The sequence below is a fragment of the Colius striatus genome, chromosome 10 (assembly GCF_028858725.1).
Source record: "Colius striatus isolate bColStr4 chromosome 10, bColStr4.1.hap1, whole genome shotgun sequence".
Taxonomy (NCBI): domain Eukaryota; kingdom Metazoa; phylum Chordata; class Aves; order Coliiformes; family Coliidae; genus Colius; species Colius striatus.
The window spans coordinates 25798755-25818968 of NC_084768.1; the positions used below are offsets into that span (position 1 = coordinate 25798755).

The 20214-nt window shown below is 44.9% G+C and overlaps 3 protein-coding genes and 1 long non-coding RNA gene across 5 annotated transcripts in view; 2 read left to right on the forward strand and 2 right to left on the reverse strand.

The window, feature by feature from the left end:
* The window catches only part of LOC133626204 (uncharacterized), an 83117-nt gene extending 80253 nt beyond the window's left edge, over window positions 1–2864 (reverse strand). The window contains exons 1-2 of the long non-coding RNA XR_009819343.1: window positions 2764–2864; window positions 608–680 (exon numbers count right to left, since the gene is read on the reverse strand). This is a non-coding gene — a long non-coding RNA (uncharacterized LOC133626204). The remainder of the gene's footprint in view (window positions 1–607; window positions 681–2763) is intronic.
* Window positions 2865–3004: 140 nt separating this feature from the next.
* On the forward strand, window positions 3005–4674 carry MAGOH (mago homolog, exon junction complex subunit). Its single transcript, XM_062003336.1, has 5 exons — window positions 3005–3122; window positions 3285–3343; window positions 3454–3564; window positions 3880–3962; window positions 4427–4674. Exons 1-5 carry the CDS (start codon window positions 3035–3037, stop codon window positions 4524–4526), a joined length of 441 nt encoding a protein of 146 aa, XP_061859320.1. The 5' UTR covers window positions 3005–3034; the 3' UTR covers window positions 4527–4674.
* Window positions 4675–5503: 829 nt separating this feature from the next.
* On the forward strand, window positions 5504–12204 carry CZIB (CXXC motif containing zinc binding protein). Of its 2 annotated transcripts, XM_062003431.1 has the most exons (8): window positions 5504–5759; window positions 5843–5926; window positions 6445–6501; window positions 7229–7310; window positions 7395–7426; window positions 7866–7943; window positions 11112–11177; window positions 11968–12204. In XM_062003431.1, exons 1-8 carry the CDS (start codon window positions 5754–5756, stop codon window positions 12043–12045), a joined length of 483 nt encoding a protein of 160 aa, XP_061859415.1. In that variant the 5' UTR covers window positions 5504–5753; the 3' UTR covers window positions 12046–12204. The 2 variants fall into 2 exon arrangements, with proteins under 2 accessions (XP_061859415.1, XP_061859416.1); XM_062003432.1 differs by lacking the exon at window positions 5843–5926.
* A 1660-nt stretch (window positions 12205–13864) lies between these two features.
* CPT2 (carnitine palmitoyltransferase 2) lies at window positions 13865–20214 on the reverse strand. Its single transcript, XM_062003422.1, has 5 exons — window positions 20075–20214; window positions 19076–19156; window positions 18864–18970; window positions 15570–16874; window positions 13865–14841 (listed from the first exon to the last, which is right to left on the reverse strand). Exons 1-5 carry the CDS (start codon window positions 20206–20208, stop codon window positions 14510–14512), a joined length of 1959 nt encoding a protein of 652 aa, XP_061859406.1. The 5' UTR covers window positions 20209–20214; the 3' UTR covers window positions 13865–14509.

Consider the following 20214-nt stretch of genomic DNA (forward strand, 5'->3'; position numbering starts at 1 on the left):
TTGAAAGTTGATGGTTTGCCTGCTTCTTGCTAGGGATCCTTAAAAAATATACAAAGGTTTCCAAATAAGGCTTGCCCAGGAAATGGATGGCACTTGTGCATCCACCAGATCAAAGACTGCCCGAAGGTACAATGATGTCTGTAAAAAGCAAGCAGTGTATTTTTCCTGACGTAAGTTTTCGGATGGCTGTGGAGACTGGAAAATCTGAGGCATGCAGGGGACAAGTAAGCCCTGGCAGTTTTCTGTTAGAAGACAGGACATGACAGAGGTCCCTACCTTTTTTGCTAATGAAGCCTTATGTTTGGATCTCCTGACTTACTGGACTAGTTTCCTTCTTTCTAGAATAAGGCAAAAGCAGAGAACTAAACAGCAGAATCAAAGATGTTGGAAGAACATGAGTTTTTTAGAGGAGATGACAAGCATGAGGAAAAAATGAAAGGCAAAACCAATTTAAAAGTATGCAGAAGCACGGTTTAAAATGTTAGAAAGAAATACAATTCAGTTCAGCCTCTTGTCCATGTGTAACTGAGGATGAGGCCCACTCAGAGCAGCATATGTGTAAAGTTTAAATCTTTCTGTTATAGATGCACTGCCCAAGGTCTCTCACCTCTGTAAAGTGTCCAGTTCTGGTGTGTCAACAGGCTCTGACACATGATCAAAACTTAGGATTTGGTAAACCACTGCAAAGAAAAGAAAATAATAATTAGCACAATGTTTACTGGAGACAAAGTAAGGCCACATGGAAGCAAGCAACAGTTGCTTGGAAGCCCAGGTCTGAAGCATCACCTTCAGCAGCTCAACACAACTAATACATCCTTTCTGACATGGGCCAGAACCTGGCCATTCCAATTAAAGGAATAAAATCTTCAACACTCCTTTGATTGTTTCCACAGACATACAGCTCTTTTGTAGACATAATAAACTAACCATGAGGCAGCAATATGCCCTTGTAGCTATGAAGGCCAATGGCATCCTGGGATGCATCGAAAAGAGTGTGGGCAGCAAGGCAAGGGAGGTTATTTTACCCCTCTACTCTGCCCTGGTGAGGCCTCATCTGGAGTCCTGTGTCCAGTTCTGGGCTCCTCAGCTGAAGAGAGACAGGGAAGTGCTGGAGAGAGGCCAGTGCTGGGCCACCAAGATGATCAGGGGAATGGAACATCTTTCATATGAGGAAAGGCTGCGGGAACTGGGGCTGTTTAGTCTGGAGAAGAGGAGACTGAGGGGAGATCTTATTAACATTTATAAATATCTAAAGGGTGGGTGTCAGGAGGTTGGGACATCCCTTCTTTCTATAGTAGCTAGCAACAGGACAAGGGGTAATGGGATGAAGCTGGAACACAAAAACTTCCACTTAAACATAAGAAAAAGCTATTTCACTGTTGAGGTGAGGGAGCCCTGGCACAGGCTGCCCAGAGGGGTTGTGGAGGCTCCTTCCTTGGAGGTCTTCAAGACCCGCCTGGACATGTTCCTATGCAACCTGATCTATGTGAACCTCCTTCTGCAGGGGGGTTGGACTAGATGATCTCTAAAGGTGCCTTCCAACCCCTACCATTCTATGATTCTATGATACTTTAGGAAGACAAAAAACCTAATACACACAGAAAAACCACATTTTAATCTCGCTCATAACATGCATTCACCACTGATGTTAGCATTAGCATCCAGAACTCAAAGGCGGTTGACATCCTCATATGAATTTAAGTGTAGGTTCTCATATTGCAATTTGTTATTTCCATGGACAGATCTGGAAGCAGATCTGCTCATCTCCTCACACAATACCCCCGGGGTCCACCAACTTCCTTGAGGGCAGAAACCGGTTCTGCGAGGGGCCAAGCGATATCTGAAGGTCAGGGGTGAGAAAGCCTGAGGACTTATCAGCCTTCATCTCCCAAGGCCCCAAAGACCATCACCAGCCATCACTGGGAGACATCACGCAAATAAAAGGAAGACAAGACCTAATTCACATGCGAAATCGGGGACAGGTTGTGTCTTTGTCTAGGCGGATAATGTCATCATATGATTTTGTAACTTTGTAACAAATACAAGCCAAGCAAGTTGCCGACTCGGGTGCGCAGGTTTGTGGTGGAGCGATCCCCCGTGCGCCCGGCGCCGAATAAACATACCTTCCTTATAACTCTTTGAGTTACAGAGTCTGATTCCACAAGTCACAAACAGTAACACAAAAACTCCTAACACAGTAACACTGAATGTTAACGTCTGGACTCATAGAATAATAGAATGATGGGGGCTGGAAGGGACTTAGAGAGCTCAACCCCCCGCTAAAGCAGGTTTCCCTCAATCAGGGGGCACAGGAACGTGTCCAGGCGGGTTTGGAAACCTCCAGAGAAGGAGCCTCCACACCCTCCCTGGGCAGCCTGGGCCAGGGCTCCCTCACCCACACACCGAATGAGATTCTCCTTGTGTTTAAGTGGAACTGGTTGTGTTCCAGCTCATGCCATAACACAAAGCCAGCTGCACCTCATTTTACTTTGATTACTACTATGCCTAAGTATTTACAAGAAAGCCTTTATTAGTAACAAGCGGCTAATTTTCATTTCCCAGCTAGGAAACAACCCGGGGTTGTTACAAAGCACGCCGCGTGCTGAGCGGTTCTGACAGACCGAGCGATGCCTGTGAGGCCTTCGGCCCGTTCCGCGTCTCGCTGCGGCTGCCGTGCGGGCACAGCGGAGGCGGTAACCCGCCACCAGCCCCAGTTCTTCCTGTCAAGCACTACACACAGCGCTACGCCCCACGAGTTGGCACCTGCTGAGGGCCGCAGCCTTTGCCCTGGGGGTGCGGCGTCCCTCGCTGCCGGCGGGGCCGCGCCCGGCCGCTCTCCCGCCGCGGCCTGAGGCAGCGCGAGCCCGGCCCCCGCGGCCCGCCTGCAGCCGCGTGCCGCCGCCAGGGGGCGGCTCAGGGTCGGCGCAGCGGTTGGCGCCGCCGGCCAATGGGAGCGCGGAGCACGCGCCGCCCCGCCCGCGCTGACGCGCTTGGCTCGCGCCGCCGCGGTGCACGCTGGGGCGGCGGCGGGACCATGGCGAGCGACTTCTACCTGCGCTACTACGTGGGGCATAAGGGCAAGTTCGGCCACGAGTTCCTCGAGTTCGAGTTCCGGCCCGACGGTGAGGAGCGGGGCGCCACCGGCAGGGCGGCAGGGAGGGAATGCGGCGGCGCACGCTCTGTCCGCTCCCGGCAGGACGCCGATCCGCGCCGGGGGCCGCGGCGGAGCGGTGCCGGCCTGGCGCGGCTCTGACGGGGCTTTAACGCCCGCTCTTTGTCCGCAGGGAAGCTGCGCTACGCCAACAACAGCAACTACAAAAACGACGTCATGATCAGAAAGGAGGTACGGTCCCTAACGCTGCGGGGGGCGGGGGCGAGGCTGCCGGGCCGTCGTGCGGGTGGGGTAACGGCGGCAGCGCCGGTGCGTTTTTCACGGTGGAGTGTTGTTTGTAGGCTTACGTGCACAAGAGTGTGATGGAGGAGCTGAAGAGAATAATCGACGACAGTGAAATCACAAAAGAAGATGATGCGCTGTGGCCTCCTCCTGACAGGGTCGGCCGACAGGTTGGTGTGCGGTGTCTTTTCTAATTGCTGCGTTAATTTATGTATGGAAGCTCATTGGAAGCATAACAGAACTTTTTCAAGTCAGAATTGTTTCTAGCCAGGAGGGAAACACACTGTTCTGAAACCTGGGCAGTGCCTGAATGGCAGTGTATTTGTGAGAGTCAACAGGATTCACGAGCCTGCTGCATTTGATATCTTTGTAACAGAAATAGAATGGCCATCATCTCAGCCATTTCTGTATCGATATGTATGACATAAGTATTTCCCGTAAGTATTTCTGTAACTAATGAGGTTTGACTTTCTGTAATCTTTCAGGAGCTTGAAATAGTAATTGGTGATGAACACATCTCCTTTACCACATCAAAAATCGGGTCACTCATCGATGTAAATCAATCCAAGTACGTGCTATGCTTTTTTATGTTGCTGTAGGGTTTTTGTAGCACTCTATTAGAGCTTGCTCACCAGGAGGACGTTCATACTCTTTCAAAGTACAGATCAGTCCTGGGGGCACAGGTGCTCAGTGCTCCAGCACAACACACCAAGTGCTTTTAGGCTGTGGAATGAGGTGCAATACTTTCAAACTCGTCAAGCAGCCAACCTTATTGTGAGAACTCCTGTTAGGCATATTTGGAGTATGAACTGAATGATAAAAATGCACATTTTGTTAAGGTTAACTTAAAACGTGCAAACTTGGAGCACAGAACATCAATCAACACAATGAAACAAACCTGTAAATGTCTAAAGAGACTTCTGAAAAGTATCCCTATAAGCTTTGGGGGTTTTTAATAGGTTAGTATTATAAATTGCTGTTATACAACATCAACTTAACTGGTTTTTTTCTTCCTTCTGGTGTGCACTGCAGGGATCCAGAAGGCTTGAGAGTGTTCTACTACCTGGTCCAGGACCTTAAGTGTCTAGTCTTCAGTCTTATTGGACTACACTTCAAGATTAAGCCAATTTAAATCAACAGACTTGTATTTGTATTGCATGTCTGTATGGGGAGGGGAGGGTGGGAGGATGCTGTTTCAAGTCCTGTTTCTGGCCTGAAGCTTTTATGTATGTTTTACCTTTTTTTTTTACAAACTGTCAGTAACTGTCTTAATAAAATGGTTGGATCTATATTTTTAATTTATAAGTTCTGTTGAGAAACAGAGTTCCTAACTTTATTGGGGTGCATTCAGGGTGTGCTACTTGACTTGCATCACACAGATCTGTTTCACTTCTGTGTCAATGCAGATGTGCAAAATGGAATTGAGCCTGGCTCTGTGAAATAACATTTTTGCCCGTGGTCAAGATAAATTTTTGGTACTATCCTGACAGGGATACTCTAGTGGCCAGCTCACATATGCAAAACAACTGAAGCCCTGCCTCTGCCCATGATAACCAGTATAGCAACCACAAGTGAACTAACTTCTATCAACCTGCTGCTCTGGGTACCTGTTTGCCTTTAGAGCACAAGTAGACAACAGCCCATGGGGGAACCATCCAGGCTCTTTGCTGATACTCCTATCCAGTCTTGGAAAAACTGAAATTAAAAGCAAAGTAGAAGGTATTAGTGAAGTTGTAGACCAACGCAGTGAGTGTTGTAAAGCACTGTGGGAGACCCCCACTGTGGCTCCTCAGTGGCTCTGAGGGTGCTTCCCAGGGCAGCTCTGAGAGACTGCACCCTTGCCTTCTCTACCACCTCCTGCTTCTGAATCAGTAGCCGCTGCAATTAAAAACACAGTGTTTAAACGGCTTGTTAAAAGATGACAGCATCCAGCCCTCCCCGTGACAGTACCCCTGCCTCCTGCTTTCCCTCTTGTTGCCACCACCGTCTGCCTCTCCCGCCAGCCCTCTCCTGCAGCCTCCCCGCACGCCCGCCCCGCTCTCCCGCCACCGCCCGCGTTCCGCCGTCAGCCGCTGCGCGCCCGCCCCGCTGCCCGGTCCCGGGGCCGCTCCGGAGGGCGGCGGGGCCACGACGGGCCGGGCCGCCATCTTGGCTGAGGGCAGCTTCGGCTTCACGTCCGGCAGAGAGCGGCGGGAGCGGCCGCCAGCTTGGCTGAGGGCACCGACGCGGAGGGGCGGAGGGAGGGAGGAAGCAGCCGAACCCAACCCCGCACTAGGCCGCGCGCAGGAGCTGCTGCCGCGGGAGGCGGGACGGGGCGGAGGGGCCGCCAGGGCAGCGCCCGCGGGCACGCAGCGAGGCCATGGGGGTACGTAGGGGCGGCAGCACAGAAGTGACGGGGCCCCAAAGGAGCGGAGCTGAAGGCGCCTCTCGCTGCCTCTTGCCTTGCAGAGGATCGGGCTGCAGCTGCGCGCCACGCTGGAGAACATCACCCGGCTGCGGGCCGAGGGCGAGGATTTCCGCTGGTACCTCAAGGTGCGGCGGGCCGCGGCGGCCTCGGGGCCTTCGGGAGCGGCGTTCCCGGTGTTCGGAGCTCGGTCCGGCGGGGCGCCTGGCGGCGGAGGCCCGTGGTAGTGAATGTCCCATCGCTCGGCCGAAAAGCCATGTGTGTTTTTCCACGCAGTGCGAGCCGGCTGCTACAGACAGGAGCAGTAAACATGACAGCATAAAGCTATAGATACATATGCGTCTGCGCGTGCATCACAGATGCATTGGTTTGCCATAATGAGTCTTGAGTTCATGTGCCCAGGTCGCTGCCTCTGTTGGTAAGGGCTGGGAATACAGTGTCCCTGGGCAGGTAGCCCACGTGAACGCCGAGACGCGCTGTTCCCATCTTTTCTCTCGTAACGGTGCTTGTAACACGCTTTCCATGCCTTTGGCTCCTGTCATCCGTCAGACACTGGAGGTTGTGGCTCAGGAGGGCTCACATCAGCTCCTTCAGGCGTTTAATCCCTTAGTGTTGACAGCTTTAAATTCTCTGATTTCTTTTTTAGCTGAAATGCGGGAACTGTGGTGAAGTTTCTGAAAAATGGCAGTACCTGCGACTGATGGTGAGTTGCCCTGTTGGAACCCGCATCAGAACAAAAATGAGAAAACAAACCCGCCTCTTACACACAAGGGCTGTTAGCATTAATAATTAGCACTAAATAATGAGCATCTAATAATTAGCACTAAAGATGAGATAGCTAAATGCTGTCATATTCCATAGTACAAAAAGTCCTTGGAGGCTCTTCATTGAAATATGCCATTGGAATGGTGACAGAGTATATATGTCAGCTTTGAAAAGCCACCTTTCTGTAAAAATACCATCTGAAAACAAAATGTGAAGTGACATCAGAATAATGTTCTGCCTGTAGCATCTTTGATGCTGATGGAATATTTTTTCAGAGGTTTAGGTAATTCAGGTGTGTTAAGCATTGCTAAACGAGCGTTTGGAAACCAAACATGCAGGATAAAATTACTCAGGTTCTGTTATTAGGAACAATCATCTCTTTGTTGCATACCACTGAATGGTAAGAATGTATTTTAAGGAATTAATAGGACATGCTTCTATGAACAAGACATAACTATGTTATTCACTATTTTAAGTCTAGAACAGATTTGTTCAATAGTCACAGCTTTCTGAATCATGCTCTTCTCTGTTGGTTTTTTTTAAAAACCCTTGTCATTTTAAAAAGTTAAAAGACTATTGATGTAAAAGCTGCTTTACCTTTGCAGAAATTTCCAGTGGCTTGGCTAGAGGGCAGTTAAAAATGTCTGTGTTGTCATGGATTTTAGGACAGTGCCCCCCTGAAAGGAGGCAGAGGAAGTGCCACTATGGTGCAGAAGTGCAAGCTGTGCTCCAGGGAGAGCTCCATTGGTATGTGCTTAGACATTTAGGAGGCATCATCCATTTCACTCTTTTTCTCCCACTCACTTTTACACTTCTGATTTTTCTTTTTAGATATTTTAAGTCAGACAATCAAGCCTTACAATGTAAGTTTGTTTTCTCTTTTGTACAACAAGTGAATGGCAAATAAGCACAATAATAGTTTGAGGTTTTGCTTTTATGATTGCATTCCTCTTTGAAGAACACAAAAAGCTGGTGTTTTCACCAACAGAGAAGTCTCTTGTAGACTCCTGCACACAGGCTCAAGTGTAGAATAATCTGATCTGTTTCATGAGCAAAACCCAAAACTGTATCACTCAAATTGGAGGCAAGTATATAATGCCCATATTAGTTTCCCTCTGAAGGCTTCCTTGTGGCAGATGAAGAAATTCTAGTTAATTACCACCTATTAAATGAGCCTCAGGATTTTGCTGTCACTTGGGACATGAGAGTTGATAGTATTGCCTTTAAAGCAATTCATTCCTAGTCTAGTGCTTGTCACTGTCTTTATTAGATGCAAACTAATGGTATTGTAACTAATTACAGGCTGAAGACAGCGAGAAATTCAAAACGATAGTGGAGTTTGAATGCCGAGGTCTGGAACCAGTTGACTTTCAACCACAGGTGAGTCCTTGCTTGGGATCTGTTTCTCAGTTTTTAAGAACACTTCTTAGAGACCTTTTGAAATGGTGCTGCAGTTCTTGGAAGGCCCTAGACCTCCCTAGTTTTCCATACTCTGTAATTCTTGTATTTCAGTCAACTCCCAAAAAAGCCCACCTGCAAGCAGCTAACACTAACAGCTCTGCTATTCTTTATGCCAGTAACATCTAAAATTAAACATGCCTTGGAATTGTATTCATATTGCCCTACAAGTGACTCAGCACTGCTCATCTGAACTCAGTTGAAAGGTCTTCCTTCAGTGCTCAGGCTGTTGCAAGGGTCCTTCCCAATGAGGAACTGTGAGAGCACATAATGAGGACACATTCAGGACAGCACTACTTTGTTTCTTGGTATGTTACAGAGAGTAAATGAAGTTGGGGTTATGAAGAGTCTTCAGAGGCTTCTAAAAACAATCCAGTTTCCTTTGAGATTTGGCATTACCAAAGCCATAGGAAATCGATATTGTCATTGTTCTGTTTGAAACTTGATCAGACAAAGACTGGAAATCAACAGCAGTTAAAGACTCTTGCAGAGCACACCTCAAGGCTCAGACTTAAGGGCTTTCTTCAAGGCCAAGCCAGTCTTAGTGATTCATTTGCTTGTGCATGGTCATGCTGGATGCATGTTAACTCCCTACTATATTTAACCTATTATTCCATTTGGATTAGGTGTAAATAGACTGACAAATATAACCCTGTCTTATCCTCCCCTCAGACTGTGACACCATGCTAAGAAACAGACCAAAAAGCTGATCCTACAACGAATTTGGTATAAATAAAATCACCGCTGCAGTGTGCTGCAGGAGGTCTTCTTTATTTATTTAAGTGAAGTCCATCTTTTTGAGGAGCTGAATGGTTATTAGTTTATTCCTGTTTGAAAGCTTAGCAGCCAGAGCTAGGAGTTTGCACTTCCAAGAAGCATCTATGAGAAGACTACAAAATGCAGATGTTTCTAGCTCTGCATCCTAGCTGTTGGTTTTATCTGCAGAACAAAGACTTCCCTGCTGTAATAAAGCTCTTAATTTCATATTCTCAAAGTCTGGTCTGTGCACTCTATTGGAGAGTACACTTGAATCCCTGAGCAGCTATTTCAGTGAATTTTCTGATGACTAAATGAGTACATACATAGACTTCTGCAGTTTCAAACATCCTGTAAACTGCTTTATGCTTGACATTATCCAAGCCAGCCTGCCTTCTCCACACCCTGAGATCCGGCTTTTGATTAGCACCAAACATAGCACATGGCCATAGCATTACTCTGTATGCTTTGCATTTTTTGCTAGATGTAATACAACCAAACCTCAAGTCAATTTAGAGTGGCTTAATGCTTGCATGTCTCATTTAAATTTCAGTAGTTTTCCTCAGAAAAACCTTTTGCTTCTCTGATACAAACATTCTTTTCCTACCTAGTATCAGCAATAAATTCTACCCAGATACTTCGTGTGTTCTAATAGTGGGTAAAGGCAATGTTTTTTCTCCCCAAAGGTCCCTTCCAGCCCCTACCATTCTATGATTCTATGATCTGTCATGTGCTTAAGTAGATCCATCTACTGTAAATCTGATGTACTGGTTTTGGTTTTACCTGAGGATAGTTCATTTCCTTTCCTGTCTTTGTCCCATAAGTAAAGGCTTCAACTAAAAAGTGGAATTCTGTCTATCAAATTTCTCTTAAATATTCTGAAGCTTTTTTGCTTTGTGGCACAACCAATACTTTCACTGGTAATAAAGGTGTGACAGTTCCCTGTAAGTCAGTAGGCATTTTTGCTCCTTTGGCATTTGTGGTTTAGATGTTGGTCCTTTGCAGGTCAGCAGAGGGCAGAGAAGTCCCTGCAAGTGTCTGCAGAGATTAAATGAGCCTCTGCTCTGACGCCAAAGCTCTAAGAATGCAAGTCCTACTGAAGTCTGATACAGAAGCTTGTAATTCCAGTCACATGGCTTCTTGTTCCTTACAGGGCTGGTAAATATCTCCAGGTGTCAAAAGCAGGGTTTCCTCTGTTTCTCTAGTGTTTGTTCTATACTGCAGCTCTGCATTTTTGTCCCATGATGCTGATCTTCCTCACCACCCTTAGCAGTTCCCTTGAAACAGCCTTCTCGCAATTACCTAAGGCCATATTCACACTGTGCCTTGCTGATGGCTCTCCTGTTGTTACGTCTGCCCCACTCCTGGTTTATTTAACTCCCAAGTGCTTAACCTTCCATTCAAATCCCAAAAGATTTTTAAGTCATAGGGCTTACTTCACACATTCTTACAGTTGTCTGACTGGCACTGATGGGCATTTCTTGATCAAAAATACAAGTGTAAATCCTTGCAGAAAACCAGGAAAAAGATGCCTTTGCTTTTTAGACACTTCTTAGTCAAAATCAGAAATGGCAAAATAAGAAACCCTCCTCTATGCTACAAAGTTGTCTGAGATTTTTAAAACAAAGAAAACTCAATTTACTGGTTGATAACTGTGAACCCTAAAATGAGAAAACAGAATACACCTTGTGCTATAGCCCACTCCCTCCTCTGCTACCCCTTCCTTCAACCCTTGAAAAGCAGCACCAATAACAACAGCAAAGAGCACTCCCCTTTGAACTGATTGTTTGGGTGTACTGACCTGCTCATTTTAGCAGCTGCTCCTCCTTTTGTGTAACACTTGCTGGTCAATTTAGGCTGCTCCTTCTCTGCAGTGTCTTGGATTCTGATGAGATTTAAGCCCAAAGTATGAACTCTCTTCCATATTTTATTTTCTGTTGTTTTCTTGCAGTGTTAATTATAAGTTATTTTACACATAATGCCTGTATGGAGTCTGAAGACAAAACTATTAGTACTTGGATGCTGCTGCATAAACTCAGGCTTAACGTTATCTAGAATACCTGGAAATACCTTTTTGTTTTGCCAGGAAAAAGATAGTATCAATGTTCCCTCATTTTACTCTGTTGTTTAGGTTGAATATTCCCAATTCACAAAGAGAGTCACAACCTTATACTGACCTTTAACCACGAAGAGCTTGACCACTCTTTCTACCTAATTTAAAAGAAATACAGTAAAAGTTTGCACTGTTACTTCCTTTAAATGTGTTTCAGTGATTGTATTTATTGTTTTCTTGACACAACTGTTCTTAAGAACTTCCTGCAAATGTGTTTGCAGGCAGGGTTTGCTGCTGAAGGTGCAGAATCTGGCACACCTTTCAATGACATCAACTTGCTGGAAAAGGTAGGTTTTCATGGTTTCATTAGTAAATCAATCATTCTAGCTTGCTTTCTAGGAGTCACTAGTCCAAAATACACACCCAGCACATGCAAGAGACTAGTTTTGCACTTTGATGTAGGCACACAGGAAGGTCATAGCTGGAGAAAGAAACTAAATTGGTTACAAGCAACCAGCATTACTAACAGTGTTATTTTAGAAGTACATATTTGCAAGCTTAGCTGCTGACAGTGGTAGAAATGCGGAGAGCAAACAGCTGGAATACTAAATAGCTGGGGTTATTCAGTGGTGAACTGAGTTTTCTAGCAAGATGCCTGCACTTTCTCCTGTGTGCAGAGACTGAGAAGTAATACAAAGCTACCATCCTTCAAAACTTGGGATAATGACTCCAGCATTGCAGATCTTCCTTGGCTGTGAGCAAGAATCTCAAGGTCAAATCTGTTCCCTGGTATCCTGCTTGGCAGGGATCTGCTTCTTTGCTTACCCACATGACCAGGGTATTGTAAATGATAGATAATCCTTTCATCTGCCATGGTTCTGTCTTGTCCACTACAGGCTGTGGACTACAGGTGAAAACAAAAAATCATTGTTAAAATAAAACCACCGAGACTGAAGCTCATTTAATTTCAGGTCAGAATCAGAGCTTAGCTTAATGATTGCACACGCTTTCCACAGTAATCTGAGACCCAAATTTTGAGTAGAGCTTCGTTTCGGTTTGAATTCCAGCTGTGTTTTAGATATAACTGGCTGCATCCTATCCTTTGGGACTAACACTCTGAAATCTTATTTCCCATAGGATTGGAATGACTATGATGAAAAAACAAAGGAATCTGTTGGAATCTATGAAGTTACCCACAAATTTGTGAAATGCTAAGTTGTATCCCTCATAAATCTTGACATGCTTACTGATGGAGGAGCTGTAACCATCAGAGACACAGTTTCCTTGGAGTTACTTTTCACATGGCTGTACCATGTGAAACACAAGTTGTACTTGCTGTCCCCAGCATGCCCTAATAAAATATTATCCACAGTGGCCTCAGTGTGAACTGAAAATAGTACATATGCTTGCCTGAACTCTGCCATTTTCTTCACGTTATCTTTTGGGAATATGTCTGGTTGTGGTGGACTGTAGCTTAACCACTGTATCAACAGTAACTACTACTTACACAACCTTTAAGTTTTTAGTAGACTATCACCAAGAAGTACCCACATTTCATTCTCTAACATAAGCAAGTAAGGCCTTTTCACTCCCCACTCTTACCATCAGGAAATGGTTATGAGTATTAGTAAAGGGACTGTGTTCAAGTAAGCTTGACTGCTAGTGACACTGAGACACAGCTGCTACAATCTGCTGAGAATAAAGTTATCTGAGTATGCCATTAAGTAAACCTCACTCTAGTTGAGGACAGACTTTCTACTTCTTGACAAGTGCTCTCACAGTCTTGCCACCTGTTCTCATGTTTAAAAAAAACCCAAACCAAACAAACCTCCCCTAAATCTTCTGTGATTTGCATTCAAAGACTTTTGGTCTGGTTATTGTTTCCTGACACATTCTTTCCTTCTTCCCTCCAAATGATTGCTTTCCCTGCTTTGTTTAAATGAACATGAGCAATCATAGTGAGTTTTAAAGTAAGTTTTAAAATAATCCCTTCCAGCTGAAAACTAGAACACATTACAAGCTGCTGTGCAAACAGCTCTGACTGGGAAAAGTTTCTAAGCCTTTGGGCTTCCATATTTAAAGCACACATCTCCCCTTCCTAGCTTGTGCACTTTCTACTTCAAGATATGGTACACTTACTGTGATAAAGCAAAAAGGCACTGGGAGAACCTATACGCTCAGCCATCCAAATTTAAAGGTAGGCAGGGTTTCTGAGCCTCTGGGTGTCATCTGTCACATCCAACCAACACACTCACTTTCCTGTTGTGCTGATACATTTGGTTGTCCAGGTCACAGCAGGCTGTGCTGAAAGACATGAGCTACATTAGTTTTACACAGCTGCAGAAGCAAGCACTACTGTGCTCTTCTGCTCCAGAGAAACTCATCTTCCCAGAAGGGGAAGTCAAGAGGGTTTAAAAGGCAAAGGCATTCCAGTTATACATAGCGTAATGAAATTTGCACAGGAAGGGGTATCTCATGCCAAAGGCATCTGTGTTGTAATCCCAGCAACTCTGAGCACCTTTGGCTTCTTGACTGACAAAGGCCCCTTTCACTATCCCCCACTCTAGCTGGTAGAGTCCTGGCTGTGAACAGCACATGAGGAACTTGTCTGCATCAGTTTCATTGTCTGTTCACAGCATCACTAAGTTTTACTGATGCCTGAGCTCTCCTGCAATCTTTCAGAGTGCTGATAAGCCTAGTCTTCAGAATTTCTAAGACTGGCACTCAGACGGGCATTTGCTACACTACCATCTTAAGTTCTAGCTGACAGAACAGGCAGGAAACAGGAAAATGTTATGCTGAGGGTACTTTTCCACAACAAGAGGAAGTTTTCAAAGAGAATCCCATGTTTTTTAAGGCACAAGAGCACAGCTTTACATAGCAAAACAAAAGCAGATTACTGAACAGGCTTCATGCATGGAAGGGGAGAGTTAACAATGCAGTAGTATCCTTTTCACCCGAAGAAACATGAGCTATTGATAAGAGTGCTACCCATACTGTGTAATTCTGATATGGCAATAAGAGAACTTTGTGGTTATTAATAGATAGCTTTATTCAATACATCTTTTCCAGTCAATTAAACAACACAGTGATTGCAGGTTACTCAAAGCCTCCCACTTCATTTTTTTTGTTTCTCAGAAAGCTATTACAGTGGAAAGGCTTCAAGCAGTTGAGGCACAATCAGTTTTGATATCAATTCAAGTTTAAGGAAAAAAAGTAAGTGTGGCAAGTTAGTAAGCAAGCTTACAGCCAGAGTGCAAATGTAACCACTCTTTTTGTCATATTTAAAACTATTCTTTAAAAATCAGTCAGTTTAAGAGTGGTATCACAGTGCTGTTGTCTGCCTGAATACTCACAGAACAGATGTTCTAAGTTCATAAATTTGCTAAGAATGCTTTTTATTTTAAATAATATGCTTTAAGAACACAGAGATCTCCTGGAACAGATGGCTCTGTTACCTAATTTTGATGTTGTGTCTGTCTTTCCTGAAACGTGTACCCGATATCCTTAAAACAGACACAGATTTCATTGTGAACTTAACAGTATTCAAGTTCCACAAAGATAAATGAAGCCAATTAAGCTGGGCAGCCTCAGTGACATTGAACACTGATTAGTATGCCAATTAGATACAGTCAGCATTTTGTACTGCAACTGTAAAGTGTTCCAACCTTTTTATGTCTTAACTACCAATTTTCTTGCCCTTTAAAACATTAAATATATCTTCTAGTGACTTGCATATACACTGAAGGAATTCTTTACCGTTCCTAGTTGGGTATGAGGAAACATTACAACCTATCCAATCATCATGTACCTGATACCCTACTCCAAAGCCATCAGCCACCACTGGGCCAAACCCCCCTAACTGCACAGCTGGGCTAGACAACGTGCTTGTTGAAATGATGTTGTGATTCAGCTGAGCGTAGGCTTGGTCTTGATAGAAATCAGGGAGTGCAACACCTTTGGATAAGGCTAAATGGCGCAAGCCAAAGAGATGGCGGTCAAATCCCTGGCCTGTGAAAAGAAAATAACAAGTATTAGAGAGATGATGTAAGTGTTGTGGGAAGTCAGCTCACTCACTTGGACATCACGTTGCTTTTCAGCTGTAAAAGAAGGGGTCTACAGAACTGGAGCTTATTTTTGCATCAGCAGGAATTATTGTTCATAACCCAGACACTGCACTTTGAGTGCACATTTCCTAGGGAATGGGAGCTTGCTGGTTTACTGCCAGCCCCAGCCAGGAATCGTGACAGTTAACAAAAGTGCAATGTTAACAGACAGTTTGAATAACACATCACACTCTTTGATTAACTATTTATCTGAATCTGACTATTCAACAGAAAGCATTCAGAAAAATACTGGGAGTAGCACAGCCAAAGAATCAGTTTGATTTGGAAGCTATTGAAGTCTTTATCCCCTGCAGGGATAAGATAATAACACCTCAGACATAAAGCCAAAGTTCCCGGTTCCCAATACCCTTAGGTATTGACCACATCTTCAGCTGCTATGAGGACAAAAACAAAAGTGTACAAAATTTCTGACACACTACCAGTGAAGTGGGAAGCAGGGATGCATTCTCCTTCATCAAGTCTTGGAGAATGCACTTTCAACTGCATCTTTCTGCTGCTGCTTCTGTCAAGTTCATATTAACATCAGGCCTCCATCAAAATGAAATTATTTAGTTGTGAAATCAACAGACACTTCAGTGCCAAAGCAAGAGTGTTTGACATATTCCTACTTACCCATAGCAGCTTCTTTTGTCAAACGGCCGTGGTATTTTGAGCACTCCACTATCAACTTCTGAAGCTCTTCTGTGCTATGTTTGGATGCTCCTCTGACAAAAGCTTCCGAACACTTCTTTGTATGCACAGAGGCAGGACGTATAGTTTCTGTACGACCATGTTTGAAAGCTGCAGTACTACAAGACTCATATGTAGCAACAGTCTGATTATACTGTCGAAAGAAAGCCATCTGGAAGGCAAGCTGAGCCACAGCATCTGGGCTTACCTTCTTCTGCTTTAGAAAGTTCTTGCCCCCCTCATGAACCTGAACCAGATTAAGAGACAATGTTTCTACAGTGCCATCAAATTTCTGTTTGGCTTTGGTAATTCCCGCTTTTAAGGCATCATTCAGCTTAAAGTCAAGTTTCTGCACTGCTCTGGAAGAGTCTACAGAAGCAGGCTGGGACTGGGGGCTGATGGCTGGTGCCATGGTGCTGTCTTTAAAAATCTCATTCTGGAACCTGAGCACAGCTACACCATCTCCCCAGGAATGTTCAAAATTAATTCCTGCAGTGCCATCCTTAGTTATGATAAGATTAAAGGATTTGTCATACCAGCGGTTAGCACCATCTCCGTGCAGCATCGTGTGGGACAAGTGCACCAAGTCTTTAACAGGAAAATCATCTAAACTTAAACAAAACACAGCAGAGTCTACTTTTTGAAGAGCTTCTTCATTGCCATTATCCAGTAGATTTTTTCTCAGCAATGCCCATGTATCTCGGTTTTCACTGGAGAGGTAGCCAAGAGGGAAGGCTGCGGCTGGACTGTTGTCGCTAAGGATGTATTTCAAGTGTGCTTGTATTTCTGAAGGTTGCAACATGTTTCCATCTCTATCAACAACATCAAATACATAAAAATTCCCATTTCTCAATACCAGTAAATGCTTTGCCTTTTCATCTGTATAAAGCTCATCTTTGGTGAGCTTGGGCAGCCGTGTAGAATTGAAAAGCCTGAAGTACTGAGACATATCTAGGGGATATGCATTGACCATGTAGGCACCAAACCAAGAAAGTGAAGAAGGCACAAACCGGATAATGTTTTTAAAGACCCGAGTGTCACTTCTTTCTGGGTTGAGGTGAAAAACCTCTGGTTCAAGATAACCAGCCCTGAAGGTCTTCATAAACCGTATAGCAGAAACAGTCATGTTCGTGGCTCGTATGAGCTGATCGTTATATTCAGATTTCGGATCAGGATTAAAAGACATAAATGCATTAAAATTCAAAACAACAGGTTCACGTGCTTTTAGGTACATGTCAAACCAGGGACCTGAAAATGGAGAGTTGAGAAATAGGTCAGAACACAAAAGCAGCTTACTGAGTCGGACCAGAGGTTCATGTAGTCATTATCCTGTCTCCCAAGAGTCATCATCAATAAACACCTAGTGAAGTACATACAACAACACAAACATATGCAATAGTTCCCCTGAGGATCGTCCCAACCTCCAACTGAACAAAGGTACTGTTAGCTAATTGTACAAATAGTGTACTTGGAGCAATCGGTGGCAAGAGAGTTGATGTCATTCAGTGAGGGCCAATTTCCATCTTTCCTTCAACTATAATTCTCATGATAAACAATGCAGCACCCCAGTACTGTATTTTGGTGCACACCTCACATTTGGAGTGGAGCATGCCTTTACCTGCTCTTAAGCTATTAATGTCTGGAACTCTGTGTCACTGAGAGCACGCCTGTCTTTAGAGCCACCTTTATTCCTGACCCAGTATTTCCATCATTCTTGGCTACATTTGCTGTCTTGCATTTCCACCTCCTTCCTCTTTTTATCCACTAAAATGATCAGCATGGGGCTATTGGTCTCTCAAAGGATGGCAAAAAGATGAGGTTAGAAGAGGTCTCAGGGTTATTCTTCCAGGACCAGGACAGACTTTGTAAAACAGAGTTACATTTGATACCCACAGACCTTTTAGTTTGTCAGCATATCAACCATGAATGTGACCCAAAGCTTTTATGCTTGCAAAACCCAAGGGCATCAGTCATAACTCTAAAATAGTAACACTTTTACACCAAGCTATGAGTCAACAAAAAACCTGGGGCACAGACAGAGAAGGAATTTTTAAAGTAACTTCTCTTTCATCATCATCATCAATGACTTCAAACTCAGTAAGTTTTGCTATTGCATACTAACTGGATGCAGACCAAAGCAACACAGGTACATTAGCTTCATGTCAAGGCAGATGATGATTATTACTCCAAGCCTGAATCAATCCCAAGTAGAACCTTCTAGCTGGACTGTAAAAGGGCAATGGGTAACTCAAAGACTTGAGTCATAATTTTAATTCCAGGTCCTCACAGGTGAGTAACATTCTTTTGTAATGTTAAAACCACATCTGTCATCATCATGTTGCTTATTATCCTTGGACTTGAAAGTCCAGAATGGAGGCAACTACACATACTTTCAGAAGCCAATTTCAAGTGGAACAGGAATACAAATGCCCCATAGTTCACAGACAAAACCACCATAAAGCCACCAGTTAAAACCCCAGATGTTGATCAAGTGAATGGAGAGTAAAGATAAACCAAACAGCAGCTGTTGTGAAATAATCTGCTATTCTTTACATAATTTGGGGCAGCTAACAAGTTTATGGGTTGTCTCAACAGATACCAAGGGCAGAAGTACATTTGCTGGGAAACACGCAAACTTCTTCCATAGGTATTTGAACATTCCCACCTCTGTTGTTACCCATCCAATACTTTATAAACAGACACTTGTACCTGGAAGTCAGTGGGAGCACTGACTTTTTTGCTCTTTAAAATAAGGTTTTGCAGTTTTAGGCGGTTTTAAGTCCACAGCATTGACTGCTTCTGACTCTCAAAGTTCAGTCATATTGTCTGCTCCCTCCCTCAGAGCAGTTTTCATGCTGAGTAACTCAACTGAAAATGATTGCTTTAGGCAGTTACAAGTTAAGTTCCTCTATTAATCTAAACAAAAATAGACAGCAATGAATAGAGAAAAAGGACAAAGCCCTGTAAACTCAAGTTTAAATACAGTAACTCATGAAAAGAATACTATTTCTTCAATATTCATCTATCCAGAATTCTGGTACATGAAAGCTAGATGATAAGCATTCATCTTTCTACCAGAGACCCAGAATTTGCTCAAGTACTGTTGCAGGCAGTATTCACAGCATGTTATTCCAGGTTTGTGGAGTAGAGAACTTAAGCTTGAGCTTATTTTATTTGTAGTGGTCTGTTTTCAAGCACGATGATCTGCAGACTCCTAATTCCAATAGGCCAATGTACCTGTGATATAACTAGTATGCTTGTTCTGACTGTCTTGAGCAACCAGTTGTTCATGTAGCTCTCTTCCAATTCCCTTCTCAAAGTGATGTGCAAGTTCTTCAGTTTTCCTACAGGAAACAATAGAAGAGTCAAAATGCTGCCACAAGCTTTATTTTTTATATGTACTACTTGGCTTTGAAGCAGCACACAATACTGCACTTGTCTGTCCATACCTGAATTGGTCATCATTTAAAAGTGGTTTCTGGGCATTTAGGTACCTCGTAATTGTATCTTCCAATTTGGGAACTGGCAGTCTGAAGGAAGGGGAACAGAGACACGTACACTTTATGAGTAGTGGTACTAATGAAGCCACAGTTCCTTACACAGTAGTCCCTCTTTGCTTCCCCTCTTTCCTGTCCTCCCCACATTACCCAAATGGCTCAAATGTTGCTTGAGGAAGAAGCGGAGAAGAAAGGGAATAGATGGACATACACTATCACAGCACAAGGTTCTTGGAAAACAAAGCAGAAAACCAACTTGACTGTCTTGTTACAAAGGTATTGCAGTGAAGGGTCTTCGTACCTCAAAGGGACTATGTGATGACATGCACCGCTGCAAACAAGGAGACGCAGCTATAGAGAAGGAAGGTTTAGTTCAGTAGCCAACCCTGCTTCGGGACTTGCCCTCACTGCAGGGTGCTGAACAACCCTTTCTTGCAAATTTCCAAATGACCATTTTCTTCTCAGCCTAAACATGAAAATGCTCCTCTTACTAGAAAATAATCCAAACACACCAACGAAAGTTACTTTGCAACCTGAAGAGATGTTTCAATAGCGGGTTTATAGTCACATTTATACTTCAAAAAAATGAAGTCATTGCTCTCCCCTGTGACTGAGGAAGAGCACAGCCGCCAAGAAGCGAGCAGCACGCCCGAACGCGGCTACCGAGACACAGACACACCACCCTCCTCACAGCGGACACCCCGGGGCCGCCGGCCCCACACTGTCACCAGCCGCCACCCGCCTCTGCCCGCGTCCCCCGCCCCGGAGCCCGGCCCGCCGCTTGCCCTCAGCGGCTTCTCTGCGGCCGCCACCTCCGCTCGCTCCCCGGAGGACGCTCCCTCCGGGCCCGGGCCCGACTCCCGCCCGGCGGGGCCTCAGGAGGCCGCGGGCCGGATGGTGCCGGTGGGCGGCAGGCCCGGCGGGCACCCCAGGGAGCGGAGCGGGCCGTACCTGGGCAGGCTCTTCTGGTAGTGCATGGTGGGCACGATGCTGCGGTGCAGGTACTCGGCAGCGCCCGCGCTGCTGTAGCCTCGCCGCCAGCGCGCCGCCGCCGTCCCCCGCCGCAGCAGCTGCCGCGCCGCCATGATGCC

What these genes read in the sequence shown, in the direction of transcription:
- CPT2 (XM_062003422.1), bottom strand. Translation starts at nt 20,208, where the DNA reads ATGGCGGCGCGGCAGCTGCTGCGGCGGGGGACGGCGGCGGCGCGCTGG. An exon ending in TACCAGAAGAGCCTGCCCAG is followed by an intron (nt 19,157 to 20,074) that starts GTACGGCCCGCT and finishes CCCTTCCTTCAG; the next exon opens with ACTGCCAGTTCCCAAATTGG. An exon ending in GACAAAAGAAGCTGCTATGG is followed by an intron (nt 14,842 to 15,569) that starts GTAAGTAGGAAT and finishes TTCTTTTCACAG; the next exon opens with GCCAGGGATTTGACCGCCAT.
- MAGOH (XM_062003336.1), top strand. Translation starts at nt 3,035, where the DNA reads ATGGCGAGCGACTTCTACCTGCGCTACTACGTGGGGCATAAGGGCAAG. An exon ending in GTTCGAGTTCCGGCCCGACG is followed by an intron (nt 3,123 to 3,284) that starts GTGAGGAGCGGG and finishes CTTTGTCCGCAG; the next exon opens with GGAAGCTGCGCTACGCCAAC. An exon ending in ACGTCATGATCAGAAAGGAG is followed by an intron (nt 3,344 to 3,453) that starts GTACGGTCCCTA and finishes TGTTGTTTGTAG; the next exon opens with GCTTACGTGCACAAGAGTGT.
- CZIB (XM_062003431.1), top strand. An exon ending in GGCAGTACCTGCGACTGATG is followed by an intron (nt 6,502 to 7,228) that starts GTGAGTTGCCCT and finishes CATGGATTTTAG; the next exon opens with GACAGTGCCCCCCTGAAAGG. An exon ending in CAGTTGACTTTCAACCACAG is followed by an intron (nt 7,944 to 11,111) that starts GTGAGTCCTTGC and finishes ATGTGTTTGCAG; the next exon opens with GCAGGGTTTGCTGCTGAAGG.